Source organism: Hemiscyllium ocellatum, chromosome 42 (genome assembly GCF_020745735.1).
Source record: "Hemiscyllium ocellatum isolate sHemOce1 chromosome 42, sHemOce1.pat.X.cur, whole genome shotgun sequence".
NCBI lineage: Eukaryota > Metazoa > Chordata > Chondrichthyes > Orectolobiformes > Hemiscylliidae > Hemiscyllium > Hemiscyllium ocellatum.
Window position 1 is genome coordinate 11,256,287 of NC_083442.1, and position 26,768 is coordinate 11,283,054.

The 26,768-nt window shown below is 43.8% G+C and overlaps 1 protein-coding gene across 6 annotated transcripts; it reads left to right on the forward strand.

Annotated features, from left to right (window-relative positions):
• psma4 (proteasome 20S subunit alpha 4) lies at positions 1–26,768 on the forward strand. 6 transcript variants are annotated; one of them, XM_060853740.1, is made up of 10 exons: positions 51–67; positions 3,925–3,966; positions 4,592–4,619; positions 5,747–5,789; positions 5,916–6,078; positions 8,667–8,744; positions 12,716–12,804; positions 22,003–22,133; positions 25,304–25,427; positions 26,412–26,768. In XM_060853740.1, the coding sequence occupies exons 3-10, from the start codon at positions 4,617–4,619 to the stop codon at positions 26,564–26,566; spliced, it is 786 nt and encodes a 261-aa protein (XP_060709723.1). In that variant the 5' UTR covers positions 51–67; positions 3,925–3,966; positions 4,592–4,616; the 3' UTR covers positions 26,567–26,768. The 6 variants fall into 6 exon arrangements, with proteins under 6 accessions (XP_060709721.1, XP_060709722.1, XP_060709725.1 ...); XM_060853741.1 differs by lacking the exon at positions 51–67 and adding an exon at positions 94–236; XM_060853738.1 differs by lacking the exon at positions 3,925–3,966 and having other exon boundaries at positions 1–67.

Here is a 26,768-nt window from a genome sequence, read left to right on the forward strand (position 1 = left end):
GTGCCTAGAGCAAGGCGGCTGTTCTTGGGTCTCATCGGTCGGTGCGGAGCCGGGGCAGCGGGAGTGAGTGAGTGGAGGGGTGAGGAGACCCCAGCCAGGTTCTGGGAGCTGGTGGTTATTGGGCCTGGGCCGTCCCGGACACGGCCTTTCCCCACAAAGCCCCTGTCGGTGCGGCGTGGGGGGGGGCTCGGGATCGGGCCGCGGTGAAGTTGCTGCTTCATCCCCGGGATGGGGAGGTGAGGGCCCGAGGCTGGGGCCTGTGTAGGTGGGGGACAAACCCTGCTGGGCCACGGGAGACAGCGGCTCGGCCTGGGCCTGAGCCTGGAGGTGGGGGTGATGGAGGGCCAGGCCCTGGGGGAGGGTGGCGGTGGTTCTGGGGGCCCGGGTCCTGGTCCCGGCCCCGGCCCCGGCCCCGGCGGAGGGATCCCTGAGTCACCGCCAGTCGGTTTGGTTTCGGTTTGTGGAGCCGCGGGCCGCCGGAGGCCGGTCCCAGGGAATGAGGCCCCCGCTTGGAGCTGGAGGGCGGGATGTCGGTTGTCTGTAAAGGCCGTGGTACAGTCAAACAAACGCGGGTGCTGGAAATCTGCAGCAAATAACACAAATAAATTGCTGGAGAAACTCAGCGGTTCTTGTTCGGCAGCGGTTTCCAGGGATACATGGAAATGTGGGCTTAAATAAAACAGAACACTACAGCAGGCCATTCGACCCTCCATGTCTGTGCCAGCAATGATGCCATTCTAAATTAATCACATCTATCTGCACGTGATAATCCTTCCCAAAACACAGGGATCAACTGAAAACTGTCTGTCTGTCCCTGGTTGTTGTACACAACTTTTGTTGGAAATGTTGCGAGCTGACAACTCCGGGTGAAAGGGTCATGAACTTGTGAACGATCATTCTCTTGCCTTCAAACACTAATGACAATCTGAGAGCTGACCAAGAGGAGCTGGTGTCATTTATACAAAATGGGGAAGAATGTAAAGTCCATACAGTAGTACAGAACGGAAACAGGTCCAACCCATCCATGCTGACCGGATATTCTAAATTAATCTAGTCCCATTTGCCAGCACTTGGCCCATGTCCCTCTAAACCCTTCCTTTCATATATGCCTTTTAAATGTTGTAATTGCACCAGCCTCCACTACTTCCTCTGGCAGCTCATTCAATACGCGGACCATCCTCTGTGTGAAAAAGTTGCCCCTTAGATCCCTTTCATGTCTTTTCCCCTCTCATCCTAAACCTATGCTTTCTAGTGCTGGGCACCCCCACCCCAGGGAAAAGACCTTGTCTATTCCCCTATCCATGCCCCTTTTATTAACCTCTGTGAGGTCACCCCTCAGTCTCCAACGCTCCAGGGAAAATAGCCCTAGCCTATTCAGCCTCTTCCTATACCTCAATTCCTCCAGCCTTGGCAACAAAGTTTCTCACTCCTGGAAAGTACTGGACAACGAAGGGTATCACATTGGTTGTATTTTGTGCCAGTTTCCTGAGGCAGCTGTTATGGTTACTCGCTGTGGCATGTCGGAACTGGCAATCGATGAGTTGAGCATCCTCTCCTGTTCTTATGAATGCATCCTTCAGAACCTTAAGGAGTCTTTCACGTTCCTCCTCATCTGAACAGATCCTGTGTGTGCGTTGGACTTGTCTGTAGGGCATGGCTGTTTTAATATGTTGGGTTGGAAGCTTGAGAAGTGTAGCATCGTGAGATTATCCATGGGCATGTGGTAGAGTGAAGTACTGAGGTGCCTGTGCTTGATGGAAATGCATGTGTCTCAGAATAGAGAATAGTCCATGGTAAGTCTTATGGTGGGATGAACTTGTTGACATTGCTGTAGTTGTTTCAGTGACTCCTGGCTTGGGTCCAGAGGAAGACAATGTTGTCAGTGTTACTGGTGTATAGTGTTGGTCAGGTGTCCTGTGCAGCAAAAAGAAGTCTTGTTTGACAGGAAATGACATCACCACAAACCCCAGGACCCCATGCAGGACAAACAAATAGAAAGCAGGAGACAACAGCTTCACTTCCTTGGAGGTTGCCACTGATGATGTTACCTAGCCAGGTGATGAAACGTCTGGATATCAAACCTACAGCTCAGCGAGCAAGCCTACAGCCTAAGTCTTGTTTGAACTTGTGCATGAAAATGTTGGCACATTGGGGTGCAAACTTGGTCCACATGGCTGTTCCATGTGTCTGGATGAAGAAGTGGTTGTCGAATGTAAAGACATTGTGGTCGAGGATGAAGCGCGTGAGTTGGAGGATGGTGCTCTGAGGGCTGAGGCTGTTGCAGTGATGCCTTCGTGGTGGGAGATGCTGGTGTAGAGTGCCACAACATCCATTGTGGCAAGTGATTGCTCTGTTGTTGGAAATGGTTACTATTGAGATCGGTTGAGACATGAGGATCAGCTCTGATTATATTGACTAGTTGACCAAGCTTGATGAGCACAGTAGTCTGCTCGTGCCCATTTACGTGTTCGTGTGTTACTCTATTTGTATAATCTGAGACAAATCAGCTAATGAAGTTTTGGGTACAGTGGCTGATGAGAGGGCATATCGTTAAGCTAGAGGTGAAGTGGTGGCATGGAATCTGTGTGTGATGGTCAGCATTGTAAATAATATAGTCTGACCTCACTGGGACTTTCCTGGGGACTTCTGTAGATCCAGTCTTCAGGTCTGAAAGCCCTGCTTCACGATGTTAAAGTGGTCCAATTGGTAATGTGATTATTATCTATCTTAAGCTATCTTGGCTCAATTCATTGCAAACTCACTTAAGGCCATAAGAGAATTGTGCAATTGGCCGGATTGGCTGTACTAAATTACTCGTAGTGTTCAGGGATGTGTCGGTTAGGTTGGTGGGCCTTGGAAAATCCAGGGTGATGGGGATTGGGTGGGGGAGGGGGTCTGGGTGAGATGTTCTTCAGAGAGTTGGTGTGGACCTGTTGGGCCAAATGGTCTGTCACATTGTGGAGATTCTAGGGAAAAAGAGGAACAGGAGTCGGCCGTTTGGCCCCTCAAGCCTGCTCTGCCATTCATTAACATCATGACAGATCTGATGTTCCTCGTGTCCCATTTCCTTGTCCTTTCCCTGCAACCCTTGTTTATTTACTCTGCAATTTGTCTATCTCAACCTTAAATATAGTCAAAGATTCTGCCCCGCAGCATTCTGTGGCCAAGTTCCAAATACTCTTAACCTTTAAAAGAAGAAATTCCTCCTCAGCTCAGTCATCAATTGGCCGCCCTCCCCTCAACATGTCCCTGGTCAGGCCCCTTAATATTCCTATATTAATCAATAGGTTTATCATTCATTATTCTAAACTCCACCATCCCAGGGTGTGGGGAAAGGTGACAGACAAGCCATCCCCCCCCTCCCCCAATCCAAAGTCTCCGGTGATGCGCTGGTGGTATGTCCCGCCTCTCTATTTATAGGTCTGGGTTTCTTTAAGGTGGGTGATGTCATTTCTGGTTTTGTTTCAAAGGAAGGTAGATTGATTTAGATCCTATGTGTTTATTGGTGGAGTTCTGGTGAGAATGCTATGCCTCTAAGAATTCTCATGCTTGTCTTTGTTTCGCCTGTCCCTGTCAAAGTGGTGTTCTTTGTCTGTATGGAAACGAATGATAATGAGTCGTGTATTTTGGAGGCTAGTTGGTGTTCCTGTATCCTGTTTTGTCACGTTCTGGCATGTTTGTCCAATGTGTTTTATTTTACAGTTCTTGCATGGTATTTTTAAATGGCACTAGTTTTGCTGGTAGTATCTAATGGATCCTATAAGTTCATAATAACTTACTATCATTGAATTAAATTAGATAGTCTAATAGTTTAACATTGTTTTATCTTAAACTCTCATAAGTAGTGAATTATGGTCACCACATTTCCATGTCTTAATGATATACTTCTAACTTGAGCCCTAATTTCAACTCTGACACAATTAGGTTCTGATTGGGCCATTGATGTGTTCTGGAGCTCATACTGGAGTAAGTTAATTGTTGTCTTTGTTTTTTGGTAAGGATGAGAATTTGTTACAGAAAGTGCTTTGATCTTTTCTCCCAGGCAGTGCAGTTGATAACATCATTAACTTTTATTTGCAAGACACTTGAGAGAATTTATGTGGCGGTCAAAATTGGCAGGGTTTGTGGTTGCGCCACCATGTTTTTCCTAATACATGAATGAGTTCAAAGTAAAGACAAATGTTTGAGTGTAAAATGGCATCTGTTGAATCGTTATTGCCCACAGTTCTGACAGCTTTGAGTTAAATGGGCATTGACTGAAGGAGTACGTGTTGATGCTTGTTCTACTCTTTGTTTGGTCACCTGGCTCTGTCTTTTATGTATCGGCAAAAATAAGCCACTGGTCACCTCCGTCTGGGCTGATCTTCTGGTCCCGAGCTGCTTCTGTTCAATTCGCTGTGTCAGCATGGGAAAAGATACTGGATGTACATGCTGAGACAGTCTTGTTTCAGCAGATTATCACAGATCCCCACCATATTTCAGCCTCTCCAATGAGCATCATAACTTAGTGCAATCCTCTCGCTTTTTGCCAATGTCATTGCATATTGCTTTTATCTGTTCACATTAACCGATTTCCTTTTTCTCTTCCCAGATTTTTGATCTAATTTAAGTATACAATGGTGAGTGGCTGCGATTTAATTGTATAGAAACTTAAATGTGAGTTTAACAACGGGGAATCTTAACTACGTTAAAACTAGTTCATTTTCAAAGTTCTGTCAGGGCAGAGACAGCCATTGCTGCCCCTCCCTAATTGTCCTTGACCTGAGTGCTTTGCGAGGGCACTTGCATTGCTGTGGCTATGGACTCACATGCAGGGCCAGAATGGTTAAGGATGGCAGATCTCTTCCCCAAAGCAACATTAATAAACTAGATTGATTTTAACAACAGTTGATTGGGGAAAGTTTTTGAGAACAGGTTTCAGTTTAAATGCCACCAGTTGCTGTGGTAGGGATTGTAGTCAGTCCCTAGAGATGGACCTCTGGATTCTCAGACCCGTGACATTACCACTACACCACCCATCTTCCCAACGAAGTCAAACTAATTAAAAAGGGAACTGAGGTACAGTGGGTGAGGTAGCTTAAAACAGTGGTTAGCACTGCTGCCTCACAGCGCCAGAGACCCGGTTCAATTCCCGACTCGGGTGACCGACTGCATGTAGTTTGCACATTCTCCCCGTGTCTGCGTGGGATTCCTCTGGGTGCTCCGGTTTCCTCCCACAGTCCAAAGATGTGCAGGTCAGGTGAATTGGCTATGCTAAATTACCCGTAGTGTTAGGTAAAGAGGTTAAATGTAGGGAAATAGGTCTGGGTTGCGCTTCGGCGGATTGGTGTGGACTTGTTGGGCCGAACGGCCTGTTTCCACACTAAGTGATCTAAACTAATCATAACTTTAAATAAAACTATAAACATAGCAATTGTTACATATTCCAGGAATCAGAAGCTGTAGAATTGTTTGTAATGAGCTGTATTCCATATTATTAAACCAGTCATTGGCTGTCATTCTCCACATATCAAGCTGCTTATCTCCATCATGCTGATGTAATCACCTCTAGAGTTTGAGTTTTCCCTATGGTGACAGAAAGTGAATATCTGTCAACTGAATGTGATTGAAGAACAGCTGACTCCATGTATGGAAATCTCAGAAATGGAGAAAAGTGGTTGCAGGAGTGACACAAGCTGTGATCTTGTTTAAAAGTATTATAACATGAGATACTTAGCACTAATGTTTAGTTTGTTTGCCTTTGCAGTCTCGAAGATATGACTCCCGAACAACCATATTCTCGCCCGAAGGTGAGCTTTTCTAAGTGATGGCCTTCTATAAAATGGAAGATCAGACTAGTTTAATGGTCTGTAATGTGTCGTTGCTCTTTGACTCTGTTTTTTATGCTAATGCAAACTCTCTCAATAAACTAACAGGGAGGCTGTATCAGGTGGAATATGCAATGGAAGCTATCGGCCATGCTGGAACCTGTCTGGGAATCTTAGCAAATGATGGTGTTCTATTGGCTGCAGAGAGACGTAACATACACAAGCTCCTGGATGAAGTTTTCTTCTCTGAAAAAATATACAAATTAAATGAGTACGTATAAACTCGGATACATAACAAATCCATCGGCTTGCATTGAGCACCTCAATTTAAACTGATGGCATAGCCTTTGCTTTAATTAAACGTACCTTGGATTTAGATGACTAATAGTGAAGTGATCAAGGTGCATTAGATGTTAAAAGGGTTTTGTTAAGGAGAAATTATTTTCTGTGCAGGTGGCCCATAATTTGTGTATTTCAGGACGGGTATTGGGAAGAAAATGGGAAACAAAACCAAGAAGTGTTTTAAGGAAGCTCAGTAGGATAGATCGATTTTGTGTAGAGAAAGTGTGTTCGGGTCTGTGAACCGGGAAAAGTGAGAGATGTCTCACCTTGGCTCAAAACCTGTCACATTTCTAATGTTTCCCACTTCTGATGAAAGATCACAGATGTGAGCTTTTAATTAGAACATAGAACATAGAAGGATACAGCGCAGTACAGGCCCTTCGGGCCTCGATGTTGCACCGACCGAATCCTACCTAACCTATACTAGCCCAATAACTTCCAAATGCCTATCCAATGCCCGCTTAAATGACCATAAAGAAGGAGAGTTCACCACTGATACGGGCAGGGCATTCCATGAACTCACAACCCGCTGTGTGAAGAATCTACCCCTAACATCTGTCCTATACCTACCACCCCTTAATTTAAAGCTATGTCCCCTAGTAACACCTGACTCCATTAGCGGTAAAAGGTTCTTAGTATCTACCCTATCTAAACCCCTAATCATCTTATACACTTCTATCAGATCTCCCCTAAACCTTCTCTTCTCCAATGAGAACAGCCCCAAGTGCCTCAGCCTTTCCTCATAAGATTTTCCTACCATTCCAGGCAACATCCTGGTAAACCTCCTCTGCACTCGTTCTAAAGCTTCCACATCCTTCCTATAGTATGGCGACCAAAACTGCACACAATACTCCAGATGAGGCCGCACCAGAGTCCTATACAACTGCAACATGACCTCAGGACTCCGGAACTCAATTCCTCTGCCAATAAAGCCCAGTACACCATATGCCTTCCTCACAGCACTATTTACCTGGGTGGCAACTTTCAGAGATCTGTGTACATGGACACCAAGATCCCTCTGCTCATCCACACTACCAAGTAGCCTACCATTAGCCCAGTAATCCATCATCTTGTTATTCCTACCAAAGTGAACGACTTCGCACTTAGCTACATTGAATTCCATTTGCCACATTTCCGCCCAGCTCTGCAACTTATCTATATCCCGCTGTAACCTACCACTTCCTTCCTCACTATCCACAACTCCACCGACTTTTGTGTCATCCGCAAACTTGCTTACCCAGCTTTCAAGTCCTTCCTCTAGATCATTTATAAAGATAACAAAAAGCAATGGTCCCAAAACAGATCCTTGTGGTACACCGCTAGTAACTGCGCTCCAAGATGAACATAATCCATCAACTACTACCCTCTGTCTCCTTCCAGCCAGCCAATTCCTAATCCAAACCTCTAATGTATCCTCAATGCCATACCTCCGAAGTTTTAGCATTAGCCTACCATGGGGAACCTTATCGAACGCCTTACTAAAATCCATATACACAACATCTACTGCTTTACCCTCATCCACTTCCTTGGTCACCTTCTCAAAGAACTCAATAAGGTTTGTGAGGCACGACCTGCCCTTCACAAAACCATGCTGGCTATCCCTGATCACGTTATTCCTACCCAGATGTTCATAAATCTTATCCCTTACCATTCTCTCTAAGACTTGGCCCACCACTGAAGTCAGACTCACTGGCCTATAGTTGCTAGGGCTATCCCTACTCCCTTTCTTGAACAATGGGACCACAATCGCTATCCTCCAGTCCTCTGGTACTATTCCTGTTGACAATTCTGTTGTTCTACACAAACGTAACAATAATTTGCTGAGCTTTTCCCCTCCATTTTCTGATTTTGTTTCAGATTTCCAGCATCCGCTCTATTCTGCTTTCTAGCTTTTCCTTTAGACAGGAAATGGTTTTGAGGTGCAGTTTGAATTGAATCACAGAGGAACTGAATGGCCTCCTCTTCCTGCGTTCTATGCATCAAGCAGCCCCAGAGGGCAGTAGTTGTCTATAGTTCAAGCCTGTTGTTGTTATGCAATTGCACAAAGCATTTTTAAGAGGGATTCGCATATCTTTTGTCCTGTTTCGTTTAATTAAATAATTGATTAATTTAAGTAATTGACTTGATCTTAGTAGATAACCATTAGGGGTGGAATTTTCTCTGGGGCCAATTCATTCAATTGGCTGGACAACTGATTTGCGACACAAGGGTGACAACAGCATGAATTTAATTCCTGCACTGGCCAAGGTTACCTTGAAGGACCTTCCTTCTCAACACCCCCCCCGCCGCCCCTTCTCTCAGGTGTGGTGACTCTCCGGTTAAACACCACCTTTTCTAATGAGAGAATAATCCCCAGGTCTGGTAATACTATGGCAATTTTACATTTAGAGTTTTCTATATTGTACTTCTAATACTGCCAATAATCCTTTTATATTTTCACTCTATTTGTCGTCTGTTAAGAAATAAAGCTTGGGTATAAACCAAAATGACCATTTTATATAAAATTTTGTCTCCCAGTGACATGGCTTGTAGCGTTGCAGGGATAACATCTGATGCCAATGTCCTTACAAATGAGTTGCGGTTAATTGCCCAGAGGTAAGATTAACTGTTTGTTTTGAATGAAATAGTCTTCCAATTCAATACGTAATTTCTTCTCCAGTTCATTTTACAACATTAAAATTGTCTGAATGCCAAACATTGCCCTGTCATTTTTGTAGCAGATGTTTGGCTGCGCGTGGTTACCTCTACCAAGTAAAAATACACCAGCACTGTCTGAGTTGAAGCATCTGCAGTCCCACATTTCTTTTCAGGTGCCCATCAGTACTTCTCCATTTTTGCTGGTGCTGGACATCCTGTAGTAAATATTAACAATTACGGCATGAGATCTACAGCGTAGAGTAGCTATTTGAGCATAACAGTATACTTTAACACTAACTCCCCCAGAAGACCCAAGCTGCCACAATGTTTTCAGTCATCTTTTCTATCCTTTAAGGCTGCCAGAAAAGTCATGATTCAGTGTATAGCACTTGTGCTTTGAGGCAGTGTGCAATGGTTGCAGTAGCAGGTCACATTGCACCATGTTGCTTTGTGCAAATCCCACACCATCCTGGCAGAATTCTTGCATTGTAAAAGGAGATGGCTCAGCCCAGCATCTCTGTACCAGTTTTCCAAATGAATATTCTCTTAGTGTCATCTTACTGTCACTTTGTATATTGGCTTGATTGATTTTCTTTTATTCATTCATATAATGTATGTTTTGCTGCTAAGGCCAGCATTTGTTAAAGAGGTATTTAGACAGACACAACAATAGGCAGGGGATAGAGGGATATGGACCATGTGCAGTGTTGGAGAATTATCCAATTTCAAGTAAAGCTCATACGCAGACCTTGTGAAATTGACACTTGTTAATTAGGTCAATGACCGCTCAGGTACAGAATGGCTGCTCCGCCCTGATAAGTTGAAACCTCTTCCTTCAGTTACAAGCGTATGCAGTTTATAAAGGGTTACAACTAGTTGGTAGTTGATTACAGAACAATACAGGTCTAACTATGATAGGTAGATTTAACAATATTAAAAGGGGTAACAGTACAACTGGTCTGACTGCCTTGATTAGTTCAACAGTCATTCGCATCCTGTGCATCATGGCTCAGGTCTGTGGTCATCAATAATAAATAATTTGGAGACATCTTGTCTCTGGGGGCATTGCTGTAGCTAGGGTTCCCCAAAGGGGGTGCGGAAATGAAGTGTCATTGTCAGTGAGAGAATCCATTAGCATGCTCTTTAGTTAATGCGTTTTCCTCCGATTAGGAAATAGCTTGTTCACAGCCAATTCCAGTGTATAGCTTGAATCATCACTGATGTTGTGGGAATGACACTTCTTAGCGAGGGAAAATGGCTTCTGGAGGCCTGTTCCTATGCTGTACTGTTCTGCATCCTTTACAGCAGAGTGATTTGCTAGATCATGTTAGAGGGAAGTCAGAATCAATCACATTGCAGTGGGTTTGGAGGTTTTTTTAATTCATTCATTCATGGGATGAGGGCATCACTTGCCAAGCCTGCATTTATTGTCTTCCCTAATTGCCCAGGGAAGGCAATAAATGCAGGTTTGGCAAGTGATGCCCTCATCCCATGAATGAATTTTTTTAAAAACTCCAAACCCACAGCAGTTGAGAGTCAACCACATTACTGTGGGCCTGAAGTCCCATGTAGGCCAGACCAGCTAAGGGTGGCAGTTTCCTTCCCTGAAGGACATTAGTGAACCAAATGGGTTTTCTGACAATGGATTCACAGTTATCATTAGACTCTTTCTTCCAGCTTTTATTGAGTTCAAGTTCCACCATCTGCCATGGCAGGATTCAAACCTGGGCCCCCAGATCATTACTTGGGTCTCTGGATTAACAACTGAGTGATAATACCACGCAGCCATTGCTACCCCAGAGGTGCACACAAACTAGACTGAACATGGGCAACAGGCCTCCTTCCCTAAAGCACAATGGATAACCAAATAGATCTCAACAAGAATCTTATAGTTTTGTGGTCATCATTGGTGAGACTAGCTTTTTATTTCAGATTTATTAAAGGAGCTGAACTTAATTTCCCCAGCTTCCATGATCGGATTTGACCTCATGTCCCTAGATTCAGTCCAGGCCTTGAGATCAGTAATCCAGTAATGTCACCTCTATCTCACCTGACCTTGGACTTAAAAATATATTATCATCGGTTTATTGCGGTTGTGTTAAAGTCTTGAAACTCCCTCCCAAACACTGAGGGCACATTCAAGAAGTTGGCGCAGCACTGCCCCCTTGAGATTGATTCATGATGAGCACCAAATGAGAAAAGCAAAAATTGATTAGGGATAGTCAACATGGCTTTGTGCGTGAGAAATGATGCCTCACTAACTTGATTGAGTTTTTTTGAAGAATTAATGAAAAGGATTGATGAGAGCAGAGCAGTGGATGTGATCTATATGAGCTTCGGTAAGGCGTTCAGCAAGGTTTCTCAGGGTAGACTGATCAGCAAGGTTAGATCTCATGGAAGACAGAGGTGGAAGATTGCCTTTCAGACTGGAGACCTGTGACCAGTGGTGTGCCACAAGAATCAGGGCTGGGTCCACTGCGTTTCATCATTTATATTATACTGAGGAAGCATGGTTAGTAAGTTTGCAGATGACATCAAAATTGGTGGTGTAGTGGATATCAAGGAAGGTTACCTCAAAGTGCAACAGGATCTTGATCAGATGGGTAAGGAGTGGCAAATAGAGTTTAATTTAGATAAATGTGAGGTACTGCATTTTGAAAGTCAAATGAGAGCAGGACTCATACACTTAATGGTAAGGTCCTAGAGAGTGTTGCTGAACAAAAAGACCTTGGAGTGCAGGTTCATGGTTTCTTGAAAGTGGAGTCGCAGGTAGATAGGATAGTGAAGAAGGTATTTGGTATGCTTTCCTTTGTTGGTCAGTCCGCCAAGTATAGGAATTGGGAGGTCATGTTGCGGCTGTACAGGACATTGGTTAGGCCACTTTTGGAATAGGTTTGCTCGCTGAGCTGTAGGTTTGATATCCAGCTAGGTAACATCATCAGTGGCGACCTCCACTTTTGGAATACTGTGTGCAGCTCTGGTCTCCCTGTTAATGGAAGGATGTTGTGAAACTTGAAAAGGTTCAGAAAAGATTTACACAGATATTGCCAGGGTTGGAGGGTTTGCGCTATAGGGAGAGGCTGAATACGCTGGGGCTGTTTTCCCTGGAGTGTCAGAGGCTGAGGGATGATTAGATTGATTAGATTACTTAGTGTGGAAACAGGCCCTTCGGCCCAACAAGTCCACACTGACCTGCTGAAGCGCAACCCACCCATACCCCTACATTTACCCCTGACCTAACACTACGGGCAATTGATCTTGTAGATGTTTATAAAATCATGAGGGGCATGGATAGGATAAATGGACAAGATCTTTTCTCTGGGGTGGGGGAGTCCAGAACTAGAGGGCATAGATTTGGGGTAAGAGAGGAATAATTTAAAAGGGACCTAAGGGGCAACTTTTGCACACAGAGGGTGGTGTGTGTATGGAATGAGCTGCCTGAGGAAGTGGTGGAGGCTGGTACAATTGCAATATTTAAGAGGCATCTGGATGGGTATATGGATAGGAAGGGTTTAGAGGTGCTGGCAAATGGGACTAGATTGGAATGGGATATCTGGTGGATATGGATGAGTTGGACCAAAGGATCTGTTTCTGTGCTGTACATCTCTATGATTCAAATAATGCTCACACCTTTGAAAATGAATAAACAAGTAAAAGCTGGCTGCCAGTGTGATGGAGAAAGCAAACAACTGGTTTCAGTATCCCTGAGTTGTAAATACAGCACCATGACCCTGTGGTTTTACAGGTTCACATAGAGTCCTCTTCCCTTTAAATAAATAAGCTCTCAATTATCAAACTTTAAGTACACTGGGGAGTTATCGACTACCTTCTCTGTCAGAATGTTCTTTATGTATTATTTAAGTCATTAAAAAACAGAAACCTTCCTGCAGTTTTCACAATATGATAATCACTTCGTTATGCACTCACAGATATCTACTTCAGTACCAGGAACCAATCCCCTGTGAGCAGCTGGTGACAACTCTCTGTGATATCAAACAGGCCTACACACAGTTTGGAGGTAAGCAGGAGTAAAACATGTGGAAAACAAAAAATGCAAATGTGCGACCATTAACTTTAAACTTCGTGAAGAGTCTATATTGTAGAATTTTTAATACATTATTGATTTCCAGATGAGTAAATTCTGTTTTTACAATGCTTTTATGTAGTTTACAACTAGGTATGTCTGCAGTGTTCATCTTCTGCCGTTGAATTTGAGATGTCAGGTTTACAACAGCATTTCGTTGCTTTGGATAAAATTTGCTTGATCAGGGTTCTTTTTAATTGCGCCAATTTAATGGCAAAGACGGACTGAATTGGACCTACTCATTGATGGGGAGATAAATGGGAGGGGTGTGGGGCTGGGGAGAAGATAGCCAAGAGTACAGTTGGTGGATGGAGGTGGGGATGAAGGTGATAGGTCAGAGAGGAGGTTGGAGCGGATAGTTGGGAAGGAAGATTGGCAGATAGGACAGATCATGTGGATGGTACTGAGCTGGAAGGTTGGAATTGGGGTAAGGTGGCGGAAGTGGAAATGAGGAAACTGGTGAAGTCCACATTGATGCCCTGGGGTTGAAGTGTTCTGAGGCTGAAGGTGAGGCGTTCTTCCTCCAGGTGTCAGGTGGTGGGGGAGTGTCGGTGCAGGAGGCCCAGGACCTGCATGTCCTCGGCAGAGTGAGGGGGGGAGTTGAAATGTTGGGCCATGGGATTGATTGGTGCAGGTGTCCCAGAGGTGTTCCCTGAAGCACACTGTGAGGAAGCATCCAGTCTCCCCAATGTAGAGAACACTGCATCAGGAGCAACAGATACAATAAATGACATTGGATGTGCAGGTGAAACTTTAATGGATGTGGAAGGCTCCTTTGGGGCTTTGGATGGAGGTGAGGGGGGAGGTGTGGGTGCAGGTTTTGTAATTCCTGCGGTGGCAGGGGTAGGTGCATGGAGGGGAGGGTGGGTTGTTGAGGGGGGGGGCGTGGACCTGACCAGGTAGTCACAGAGGGAACGGTCTTGGTGGGGAGGGAAATATATCCCTACTGGTGGGGCTCATTCCTGATGAAGGCCTTTTGCCCAAAACATCGATTCTCCTGCTCCTCGGATACTGCCTGACTTGCTGTGCTTTTCCAACACCACTCTAATCTATTCTGATTTCCAGCATCTCCAGCCCTCACTTTTGCCCACTCATTGATGCTCAGTTGTGCCATTTTTTTTCCTGATTCAGAGGCTGGGGCTTCAATTTCCATGGGTGGCATGGTGGCCCAGTGTTATCACTTAGGCATCACAGCACCAGAGACCCAGGTTCGATACACCCTTGGGCAACAGTCTGTGTGGAGTTTGCACACGTTCCCTGTTTCTGTGTGGCTTTCCTTTGGGTGCTCTGGTTTCCTCCACAGTCCAAAGATATGCAAGCTTGAGTAGTAGGGAGAGGCTGAATATGCTAGGGCTATTTGCCCTGTAGCTTCGGAAGCTGAGGGGATAACCTTTTTGTGGTTTATAAAATCATGAGAGGAATGGATAGGATAAATAGACAAGATCTTTTCACCAAGGTGAGGAGTCCAAAACTAGAGGGCATAGATTTAAGGTGAGAGGGGAAAGATTTTAAAAGAACCTGATGGATAACTTTTTCATGTGAAGGATAGTGCATGCACAGAACGAGCTGCCAGAGGAAGTGGTGGGAGTGGGTACAAAAACAACATTTAAAAGGCATCTGGATGGGTATATGAACAAGGTTCCGCACAGAAGACTGGTTAACAAGGTTAGATCACATGGGGTCCAGGGACAGCTAGCCAATTGAATGCATGAAGATTGGAGACTGGGGTTGGGAGTTGCTTTTCAGACTGGGGGACTATGATGAATGGTGTTGACACAAGGATCGGTACTGGATCCATTGCTTGTTGGCATTTACATAAACAATTTAGATGTGAATGTAAGAGTAGTTAGTAAGTTTGTAGATGACACCAAAATTGGTGGTGTAATGGACAGTGAAGAAGATCCCCTCAATACAATGAAACCTTGATCAGATGGGCTAATTGACCAAGGAGTGTAGATGGAATTTAATTCAGATAAACGTGAGGTGTTGCAGTTTGATAAGACAAACCATGCTTCAACAGTTAATGGGGAGTGTTGCTGAACAAAGAGATCTAAGGGTACAGGTACATACTTGAGAGTGGAGTCTCAGGTTGACAAGGTGGTGAAGCAGGTATTTGGGACACTTGCCTTTATTGATCATAACATTGGGCTACTGGGAAAATACCCTCTGGCCTACTCAGCCTTTCCCGATAACTCAAGCCCTCCAGTTATGGCAAAACCTTGTAAATCTTTTCTGCACCGTGTCAAGTTTAGCAACATCTTTCCTTTTGAAGGGCGACCAGAATTGTTCGCGGAATTCCAAAAGTTGCCACACAAATGTCCTGTACAGCGTCAACATTACATCCCAGCTCCCAGAGTCATTGCTAATGCTCTTCGGGACGGTTTAAAGTAACTCATCGGAGGGCTGTGAACTTGAATGTCGCTCTCATGTACAGGAGTTTGCGTAGTGAGGTCATAAATAAGGTTTCAATGTTGCCACAATGAACCAGCAGGCAGCAAGGTGGTTTGAAGTGTATCTGCCTCAAAGCCGAGAGCATCCGGAGTAAGGTGGGTGAACTTGCAGCATGGGTTGGTATGTGGGACTTTGATATTGTGGCCATTTTGGAGACATGGACAGAGCAGGGGCAAGAATGGTTGTTGCAGGTTCCGCGATTTAGATGTTTCTGTAAGAACAGGGAAGGTGGTAAAGGAGGGGAGGTGTGGCATTGTTAGTCAAGGACAGTATTATGGTACCACAAAGGACGTTAAATGAGGACTGGTCTACTGAGGTAGAATAGGCTGAGGTCAGAAACGGGAAGGGAGAAGTCACCCTTTATTGGCCTCCGAAAAGTTCCAGAGATGTAGAGGAAAGAATAGCAAAGATGATCCTGGATAGGAGCAAAAGTAACACATTAGTTGTAATGGGGGAACCGTAACTTTTCAAATATTGACTGGAAATACAATAGTTGGAGTACTTTTGACGGGTCAGTTTTTGTCCAATGTATGCAGGAGGGTTTGCTGACACAGATAGCCCAACAAGATGCGAGGCCATGTTGGATATGGTACTGAGTAGTTCTGGAGGTAGGTGAGCACTTTGGTGATAGTGACCACAATTTGGTTATATTCACTTTAGCGATGGAAAGGGATAGGTATATACTGCAGGGCAAAAGTTATAGCTACAGGAAAGCCAATTATAATGCAATTAGGCAAGATTTAGGATGAACAGGATGGGGAAGGAAACTGCAGGGGATGGGCACAATTGAAATGTGGAGCTTGTTCAAGAAACAGCTACTACCTGTCCTTGATAAGTGTGTCCCTGTCAGGCAGGGAGAAAGTGGTCAAGTGAGGGAGCCGTGATTTACAAAAGAAGTTGAAACTCTTGTCAAGAGGAGAAAGGAGGTTTATGTGAAGATGAGATGGAAAGGCTCAGTTAGGGTTCTTGAGAGTTAGTTAGCCAGGAAGGTGCGAGATGCTGCATTTTGGGAAAGCAAATCTTAGCAGGACTTGTACACCTTAATGGTAAGATCCTAGGGAGTGTTGCTGAACAAAGAGACCTTGGAGTGCAGGTTCATAGCTCCATGAAAGTGGAGTCGCAGGAAGATAGGATAGTGAAGAAGGCGTTTGGTATGCTTTCCTTTATTGGTCAGAGTATTGAGTACAGGAGTTGGGGGTCATGTTGAGGCTGTACAGGACATTGGTTAGGCCGCTGTTGGAATATTGCGTGTAATTCTGATCTCCTTCCTATCGGAAAGATGTTGTGAAGCTTGAAAGAGTTCAGAAAAGATTTACAAGGACGTTGACAGGATTGGAGGATTGGAGCTACAGGGGGAGGCTGAACAGGCTGGGGCTGTTTTCCCTCGAGCGTCGGAGGCTGAGGGGTGATCTTATAATAGGTTTATAATATTATGAGGGGCATGGATAGGATAAATAGACAAAGTCTTTTCCCCAGGGTCAGGGAGTCCAGAACTAGAGGGCATAGATTTAGACTGAGAGGGGAAAGATATAAAAGAGACCTACGGGGCAACCTTTTCACAGAGTGGTATGTGTGTGGAATGAGCTGCCAGAGGAAGTGGTGGAGACTGGTACGATTGCAACATTTAAGAGGCATCTGGATGGGGATATGAATAGGAAGGGTTTGGAGGGATGTGGGCCGGGTACTGGCAGGTGGGACTAGATTGGGATGGGGTATCTGGTTGGCATGGACGAGTTGGACTGAAGGGTCTGTTTCTAATTGCTAACACCTCCTCCTTATGAACCTCAATCCAGTCTAGTCTAATAGCCGGATCTCCGTATTCTCCTCGACAACATTGTCTTTTTCCTGTGTGAGTACTGACAAAAAGTATTCATTTTAGTGCCTCTCCTATCTCCTTGTCTCCAGGAACAACTTCCCACTACTGTCCTTGACTGGCCCTAATCTTACTCTAGTCATTCTTTCATTCCTGATATACCTATAGAAAGTTTTAGGGTTTTCCTTGATCCTACCTGCCAAAGTCTTCTCATGTCCCCTCCTGGCTCTTCTTAGTTCTCTCTTTAGGTCATAGAGATGTACAGCATGGAAGCAGACCCTTCTGTCCAACCCGTCCATGCCGACCAGATATCCTAACTGAATCTAGTCCCCCCTGCCAGCACCCGGCCGATATCCCTCCAAACCCTTCCAATGAATTTCAGTAAAGCGTTTGATACGGTTTCCAACAGTAGGCTATTGCAGAAAATACTGAGGGTGATTTAGTGAGTTGGATCAGAAATTGGCTAGTTGTAAGAAGACAGAATGGTGGTTGATGGGAAGTGTTCATCCAGGAGTTTGGTTACTAGTGGCGTACTGCAAGGATTTGTTTTGGGGCCACTGCTGTTTGCCATTTTTATAAATGACCTAGATGAGTAAAAGGATGGGTTAGTAAATTTGTGATGATACTTTTGGACAGTGCAGAAGGATGTTGTAGGTTACAGAGGACTAGATAAGCTGCAGAGCTGGACTGAGAGGTGGCAAATTAAGTTTATTATGGAAAAGTCTGAGGTTATTCACTTTGGAAGGAGGAACAGGAATACAGAGTACTGAGCCAAAGGTAAGATTCTTGGTACTGTGGATGAGCAAAGAGGATGGCACGGTAGCTCAGTGGTTAGTACTGCTGCCTCACAGCACCAGGGTCGCAGGTTCGATTCCAGCCTCGGGCGACTGTCTTTGTGGAGTTTACGTATTCTCCCTGTGTCTGCGTGGGTTTCCTCCGGGTGCTCCGGTTTCCTCCCACAGTCCAAAGATGTGCAGGTCAGGTGGATTGGCCATGCTAAATTGCCTATAGTGATGAGGTGCATTAGTCAGAGGGAAATGGGTCTGGGTGGGTTACTCTTTGGAGGGTCAGTGTGGACTGGTTGGGCTGAAGGTAGTTTCCACACTGTAGAGAATCGAATCTAATCTAATCTCTGTCAATGTACATAGGTCCCTGAAAGTTGCCACCCAGATTAATAGGGTTAAGAAGTCGTACAGTGGTTTAGCTTTTATTGGTATAGGGATTGGGTATCGGAACCATGAGATCATATTGCAGCTATGCAACACTCTGGTGCAGTCTTTCTTGAAGTATTGCCTACAGTTTTGGTTGCCGGATTATAGGAAGGATGTGGAAGAATTGGGAAGGGTTCAGAGGAGATTTACTAGGATGTTGCCTGGTATGGAGGGAAAGTCTTATGAGGAAAGGCTGAGAGACTTGAGATTGTTTTTGTTAGAGAGAAGAAGGTTGAGAGGTGACTTAATTGAGATATACAAGAGAATTAGATAAGGTGGACAGTGAGAACTCTTTTCCTCTGGTGATGGCTTAGCACGATGGGCCATAGCTTTAAAATGTGGGGTGACAGATGTCAGAGGTAGGTTCTTTACTCAGAGTGTAGTAAGGGCGTCAAACAACCTGCCTGCAAAAGTCATAGACTCGTCAACGTTAAGGGCATTTAAATGGTCATTGGATAAACATATGATGATATTGGAGTAGTGTGGGTTAGATGGGCTTCAGATTGGTTTCACAGGTCGACGCAACATCAAGGGCCAAAGGGCCTGTACTGGGCTACAATGTTCTATGTTCTGTATTCTATCTCTCAGTACTGGTGAGGTTTTAGATGACTGGAGAGTGCCTAATGTTGTGCATTTGTTTAAGAAGGGAAGTAAGGAGAAGCCTGGGATCTGTAGACCTGTGAGCCTGACTCCAGTGGTGGGTACATTGTTGGAAGTAATTCTGAAAGATTGCATTTATGTGCATTTGGACAGACAAGGACTGATTAGGGATAGTCAGTATGGTTTTGTGTGTGGGAAATAATGTCTCGCAAACTTGTTTGAGTTTCTTGAGGAAGTAACCATGAAGGTTGATGAAGGTAGAGTGGTAAACATTGGTTACTTGAACTTTACTAATTAGTCTACTATGTGGAACCTTTTCAAAGTTAAGTAAAGTTAAGATACCATGGGATTCAGGGTGAGCTTGCCAATTGGATCCAAAATTGGCTGAATGGCAGGAGACTGTAATGGTGGAGGGTTGTTTTTTGGACTGGAGGCCTGTGAGGAGTGATGGGGATAGATGCTGGGTCCACTTTTATTTGTATTAATGATTTAGAGGAAGGCATGTATAGTAAGTTTGCAGATGACACCAAAATTGGTGATATAGTGGACAGTGCAGAATGTTATCTAAGATTACAAAGAGATCTTGATTAAATGAGTCAATGGGCTGAAGAGGGGCAGGAGGAGTTTAATTTGAATAAAGTGGGAAATTGTACTTTGGTGAAATAACAAGGGCAGGACTTTTACAATTAAAAGTAGAACCTTGGCTAATGTTCTAGAATGGAGAGACCTAGGGATTCAGGTGTATGATTCTTTGAAGTTTGTATCATGTGGAGATGGTGATTAAGAAAGCACTTAGCAGGTTTGCCTTCATTGCTCAGACTTTTGAGTATAGGTATTGGGACATTACGTTGAGGTTGTACAAAATGTTGGTGAGGCCTATTCTGGAGCACTGTGTCCAATTCTGGTTGCCCTGTTATAGAAAGGATATTATTAAAGAGGGTTCAGAAGAAATTTAGCAGGTTGTTACTGGGAATGGAAGGCTTGAGTTAGAAGGAGAGACTGGATAGACTAGACTTCTTTCACTGGAGCATAGAAGGTTGAGGGCTGACGTTATAGAGGTTTATAAAATCATGAAGGGTATTGATAAGGTGAATGGCATGTGTCTTTTGCATAGGATAAAGAGATTCAAGACAAGTGGGCGTATTTTTAAGGTGAGAAGAGAAAGATTTAAAAAAAGACATGAGGACAAATTTTACTTTACAGAGAATAGTTCATATGTGGAGTGAATTTCCAGAAGAAGTGGTGGATGTGGGTACAGTTATGACGTTTAAAAGGCAATTACATAAGTACGTGAATAGGAAATGTTTAGAGGGATATGGGCTAAGAGCAGGTAGATGGGACTGGTTTGGTTTGGGATTGTGGTCGGCATGGTCTGTTTCCAGACTATAAGACTCTTGTCTCTTGATTCTTGCATTAAAAACTATTCTCCTATTTCTGTGCTGTATGACTCTATGACCTCCTCCTCTGTAATATGTACTCTTTTTCAAGACATCACTATTTACTTCGTCCAGTTCCCTATCTTCCATGTTCTTCACCACACTAAATACAAATGCAAAATGTTCATTTAGTATCTCACCCATCTCCTGCAGTTTCACACATAGACAACCAAGTTGATCTTTAAAGGGTCCTATTTTCTCCCAAGTTACTGTTTTCCCTTTAATGTCCTTATGAGATCTCTTTGCATTCTCCTAAACTCTTTTTACTGAAGCCGTCTTATGTCTCCTTTTTTCTATCCTGATTTCCCTGTTAAGTACGAGGAACCTCGATTATCCGAACAACACGGACAGGAGTATTTTGTTCAGATGATCGAATGCCGGATAACACAGTTTAGCCAAGCATCGATACCTTGCGATCTTGCCGGATAATCGAATGCTGGCTAATCAAGGTTCCTCTGTTACTGCCCTCACTGTCTTACACTCCTCTCAGAATTCACTCGATCCTAGTTGCCTGTACCTGATTTGTGCTGCTTCCTTTTTCTTGACCAGAGCATTGATTACTTTCATCATCCAACATTCCCTATGTCTACTAGCCTCACTCTTCACACTAACAAGAACGTCTCTGTAAATTTGAGCGATATTTTAAGCAAATATTATAAGATGCTATCATCATGAAATTTTGTGACCTTTCCTCCTCCAAAAGCCAATCTCTGTGGCAACATGAATCACGTGGGTCTTGTAGCAGGTAGAAATCTGATGATTACTTTCTAAAGCCCTAATCTAATCTATCCTGAAGTTAAATGGGCAATTTAAAATATGTCCATTTTCAAACCTTGACATTCCTAACACTGAGCGTTGGAGACTAGCAGTCCAGCTACTCACTGCGCTGGCCAGTAAAACAATGTGGGCTCACATTTAATAAAAGTCACCCAAGCTTTTTAGCTGACAGAATTAGTGGACCAAGGCCTTTTTTGTAATCCCAAATTGAAAAGAGACTCCAAAACACAGCAGTCTTAGAAACTTCATATGCATTGATTGAGTGAAATTTAATTCTACAACCTTCCCGACTCCCAATCACCACCAAATAAAAGGTTTCAGACTGTGAGCCACGTGGGGCTTTATAATGAGGGGATGGACACATATAGACTTCTTGACTCCTTCCCAATTAAGTCAAATGTGAGGAGGTTTGAGTGTGTCCTCCCCACTGTGAGGCCAATGAGTTTCAATTAAGGCTCATCCTCCACTGTGTGTATGGGATGGGCCTTATGCAGTGTATGGAGGCTGTCAGGTAAACCCTAGGGACTACCTCTACAGTCATGGATGTGTTACCCAGTCAGGCATCCTTTGGTCTATAGAGGAATATCCTGTTGAAAGAGGCTCCTACCCCATCTCTCATTGATCACAGCCAGTCTGACCTGTTGTCCTGTTTTGAGACAGGCCCAGAAACCCTTACAACAGACAGCAGACTTCTGCATGTCATTAAATCTGATTAGAACTCAGCATCGCTGTTTCAAAGTCTCTGGATAATGGTGCTTTGTGCAAAGTGACTGTCATATTTACCTAACTATTTGAAGAAATTTACTGTTGGTGAAATCCTTGGCAATCTGTATCTAACTGACAGGAAAGCGTCCTTTTGGTGTTTCGCTGCTGTACATGGGATGGGACAAGCACTATGGGTATCAGTTGTATCAGAGCGACCCCAGTGGAAACTACGGAGGATGGAAAGCCACATGTATCGGCAATAACAGTGCTGTAAGTACCTGAATGAAAGGGCTCAGTGACTTTGTAATAAGAGCAGTAACAGTCACATGTTGGTTTGATTCTAATATTACTAATGCATAGCATTGAAGATTTAGCTTCTACAGATTAATACAGTGAATATTTCTAAAAAAAAATTATAGAATTTCTAATCGAAAAGGTTTCAGGCTGGTTCCAACACTAAATATCAATCACTAAAGGACCCTTATTTTGGTTAAGATGCTCCATTTTGAGACACGTGACCAAAGGTGAAGGTGAATTAGACTTATAAACATCTTAATGACAGCAATTGGCTTTTCCTGGATTGCAAAAGGAAAATTCTAGAGATGTTAGAAATCAGCAAAAAAAATTGTAATCTTCAAGGCAGGCAGCACCTGTGTGCAGAGAATTCACAGATCCTGCCCATGATGGCTCACCTGAACTTTAACATTCTGTCACTACAGATGCTGTCAAATCTGCTGAAAGCTAACTGTGGACTAATGTCAGCAAGTTTTCTAAACTGTGTAACACACTGCCATTGTTTGTTCTTGTTTTTTGGTTGGACTAATGCCACAGTAAAAAAGGGTGAGAAAAGATTCATCCCATGTATACACTGTTTCCAAAGTTGTGTCAACCTGCTAGCTACCCTGTGGTATTAGAACATAGAACAATACAGCACAGAACAGGCCCTTCGGCCCACGATGTTGTGCCAAACATTTCTCCTAGCTTAAGCACCTATCCATGTACCTAAAGGTCACCAATGATCCGACTCTGCCACTCCCACAGGCAGTGCATTCCATGCCCCCCCCCACTCTCTGGGTAAAGAACCCACCCCTGACATCCCCCCTATACCTTCCACCCTTCACCTTAAATTTATGTCCCCTTGTAACACTCTGTTGTACCCGGAGAAAAAGTCTCTGACTGTCTACTCTATCTATTCCCCTGATCATCTTATAAACCTCGATCAAGTCACCCCTTATCCTTCGCCGTTCCAATGAGAAAAGGCCTAGCACTCTCAACCTATCCTCGTACGACCTATTCTCCATTCCAGGCAACAGCCTGGTAAATCTCCTCTGCACCCTCTCCAAAGCTACCACATCTTTCCTAAAGTGAGGTAACCAGAACTGCACACAGTACACCAAATGTGGCCTTACCAAGGTCCTGTAGAGCTGCAATATCACCTCACGATCCTTGAATTCAATCCCTCGGTTAATGTACACTAATAACCAAAGGCCTGCGGGTTTGGTCTGTCCTGCTGCTGCATAGTTGGGAGCTGACTGAGTTATATTAGCGAATAGCAATTGGTAGAAGCTTGGCCTCAGTGGTTAGCTCTGCTGCCTTATTGTACCAGGAACCCAGGTTCGATTCCAACCTTGGATGACCGTCTGTGTGGAGTTTGTATATTTTCCCCATCTCTACATGGGTTTCCTCTAAGTATTTCTGTTTTCTCCCGCAGTCCAAAGATGTGCAGCTCGGATGGCTTGACCATGCTAAATTGCCCTGTAGTATCCAGGGATATGAAGGTTAGGTGAATTAGCCATAGGAAATGTGGATTCATGGGAATTGGGGAAAGGAATGGGTTGTTCGGAGAGTTGGTGTGGATTCAATGGACTGAATGGCCTCTATCTTCACTCTAGGAATTCTGTGATTCATTGTCACAAACAGTGGAGTTGACAGTGTCAGCAACTGGAAGAGGAACCTTCAAATAACTGTGACCAAATTTAAAGTGAAGAACTATGACAAATTGTCAGCAATAGCATTTAGTTGCATAAGTCCTATAATATACAAAGTTTAAAAATCCCATAACACCAGGTTATAGTCCAACGGGCTTACTTGGAAGCACTAGCTTTCAGAACGCTGCTCCTTCATAAGGTGATTGTGGAGAATAAGATTATAAGACACAGAATTTATAGCAAAAGTTTACAATGTGATATAACTGAAATTATCTCTTGAAAAAGACCCGGATTGTTTGTAGTCAGACATCCTGTGTCAGCTTACAGGGAGCAAAACTTCCCTGTAAAGCATTCCTTTTAAGCATTGTCTCCTGGTTCATATTCAAGTCCATGGTTCGCCATGTTTAGGTGTTGCTATAGCTCATTCCTTTCTGTCTCAGAAGATTGAGAGTTCAAGTGTAAACACACAAATCTAGACTGGCAGTCCAGTGCAGCAATGAGCCACATTCTCTGGCTGGGCAGAGAAGAGGGAACTCTGCACGTACTGAAAGTCATGCTGCTGAATGGCCTCTTCTTCCGGAAACCGGTGCTGGGCATTGACCTGATTGATTTGGATGGGGCGAGGGGAGCAATTGAAGAGACAGTTTAGTGCTGAGGGAATGCTGCAGTCTATCAGATAGGTTCTTTCTGCTCTCAGAGGTTCTCAGGTCACTGGATTGAAGAGAAACATGGCTGTTACCCCAGTGTGTTGGCCAACGTTTATCCTTCACATCACAAAAATATTGATTATAACCTCATTTCTGCTTTGGGAAATTGTTGTGCAAAGACTGTTTGCTGTAACTGCAGTTCATACTGCCTCTACTTTTATTTCATCAAAATGTAGGAGCAATAAAATGGTTTGTTTTCAGATTGATTCAGTTCAAAACCTGGGCTTGTGATTTCCACACAGCCCCACTCCTGGCGTTTGGCTGTCCTGCTCACTCTCACTCACTGCATTTCTGACAAGTGAGGAAGTGGATGGCAAGTGGAAGGGAGTGAGTGAGCGGTCAGCAGGACACCCAGGGAAGCAGCGAATAGGGTTGGTTCACGGACACCAAAAATGTACACGGAAACTGCAAGTGTAATGCTAGCATTCCTTTGGCGTATTGTAGTCTGTCACAAATCTACCTCTGGTTTGAGTGGGCATTATTCCAGGCACACATCAGTGATATCATCAGCACAAACTTCCTATTTGAGTGCAGTGGAGAGAGAGATCTGGTCAGAGTTGGCTACTGCATTTGCACGTTAGTGACTGCACTTTAAAGACTCCATTGACGGTAAAACACTTTGCAACATCATCAGGTTGTGAAAGTTAGTATTTCAGTGTATTTTTGTTTCTTCTGAAATCTGATCAGAAACTTTGCAACTAGCAATGACAGTGCTAGAAGATTTCAGTCATTGAGTTGTGTGGTTGATGACACTTTGAAGCCAGTAGTTGAATTTCTTTTTTATCTGTTTCAATGTATACTACAGGCTGCAGTTTCTATGCTGAAACAAGACTTCAAAGAAGGAGAAATGACTTTGGAGTCAGCACTTGCATTAGCAATTAAAGTGTTGAATAAGACCATGGACGTTAGTAAACTATCAGCCGAAAAGGGTAAGGAGAATGTAGCTTCTGTCCTAGTTTTCTTTTAGCATGTCAGAATTTATTAGCTGTACTTCACAAAAAACACAGCCCTGTACTCCTAGACGTTATCATTTTTTGAAATTAATGCAATGAAGTCTCAAGATATTTTAGGCAAATTGGAAGAAAACCCTCATTCAGTGACATCTGTGCAACTAGGAACATCGATATTAAAACAAAATAAAAACATATGCAAGCCTAGGTTTTGTAAATATGGTATTAATTTCCCAATTATATTGTCCTTGCCAAGATGTGGTAAGAAATCATATAAACCAGGTCAAGTTGCTGGTTCAATTTCTGCTATATTATGTGGTCTTTGCCTTGACCATAAGATCATGGCTTTTTCATAACTCCACTTTTCCCCACTGCCATGGCTCACCACAGTTGGCTGGCCCCAACCTGCAGAGATGACAAACCACTCTGGCTGTCAGTCCCAAAAGACTACCTTTTCCCACCCATTGAACATATTAATGTCAGTGAAGGCAGGGTCAAGGTTTCCTAGCATCTACTCCCACTTATCTGGTTGGATAATCTACACTATCTGGGGTCCATGGCGATTGGCAACTTGAGTGAGATTATCAGAGAGAGGTGGTCAGTGAAGATTTTGGTCCAAGTCTATTTGTCTTGAAGAATGATTGGAGTACAATTTCTCCCTTACTGTAGGAATCCCAAATGATACTGGACCAAAACCAGACCCTATTTCAATGTTACTGTTACCACTGACTATCCAAATTACCCTGGTATTGTATCTTTATAATAGTCATTCTTTCAAAGCTGCATTCCAAACTCCTTCCAGCTGAAACATACATCCACAACACCCTGAGGCATGAGCACACACTTGAAACCTGTTGGATGCGTTGCTTACCGTATTCTTTTCAATGAAGTGCCTTCCAACTTGAGTGACAGTTGAAATTGAAATAACTTTTACAAATTGAAATGTTTGCCTTTGTACCACAGTGGAAATTGCAACACTGACCCGAGAAAATGGACAAACCCGCATCAAGGTTCTGAAGCAGGAGGAAGTGGAGGTTTTGATTAAGCAGCATGAGGAAGAAGAGGCAAAGTCTGAACGTGAGAAGAAAGAAAAGGAGCAAAAAGAGAAGGAGAAATAGAACTGCAAATTCATTGAGCTGCAGGTTCGTGTTCCAGTAAAACCAGAAGTTTGTTGGAAATTCGAACGACTGCAGCGTTTTCAGGAGAGAATTAGGCAAACCAGACACAACCAAACTACTTGTACACTTCGCACACCAATTGTATATGCACTAGGAATTACCAGATGGGTTTTTAAAATAAAGAATAAAGACAAAAAAATTG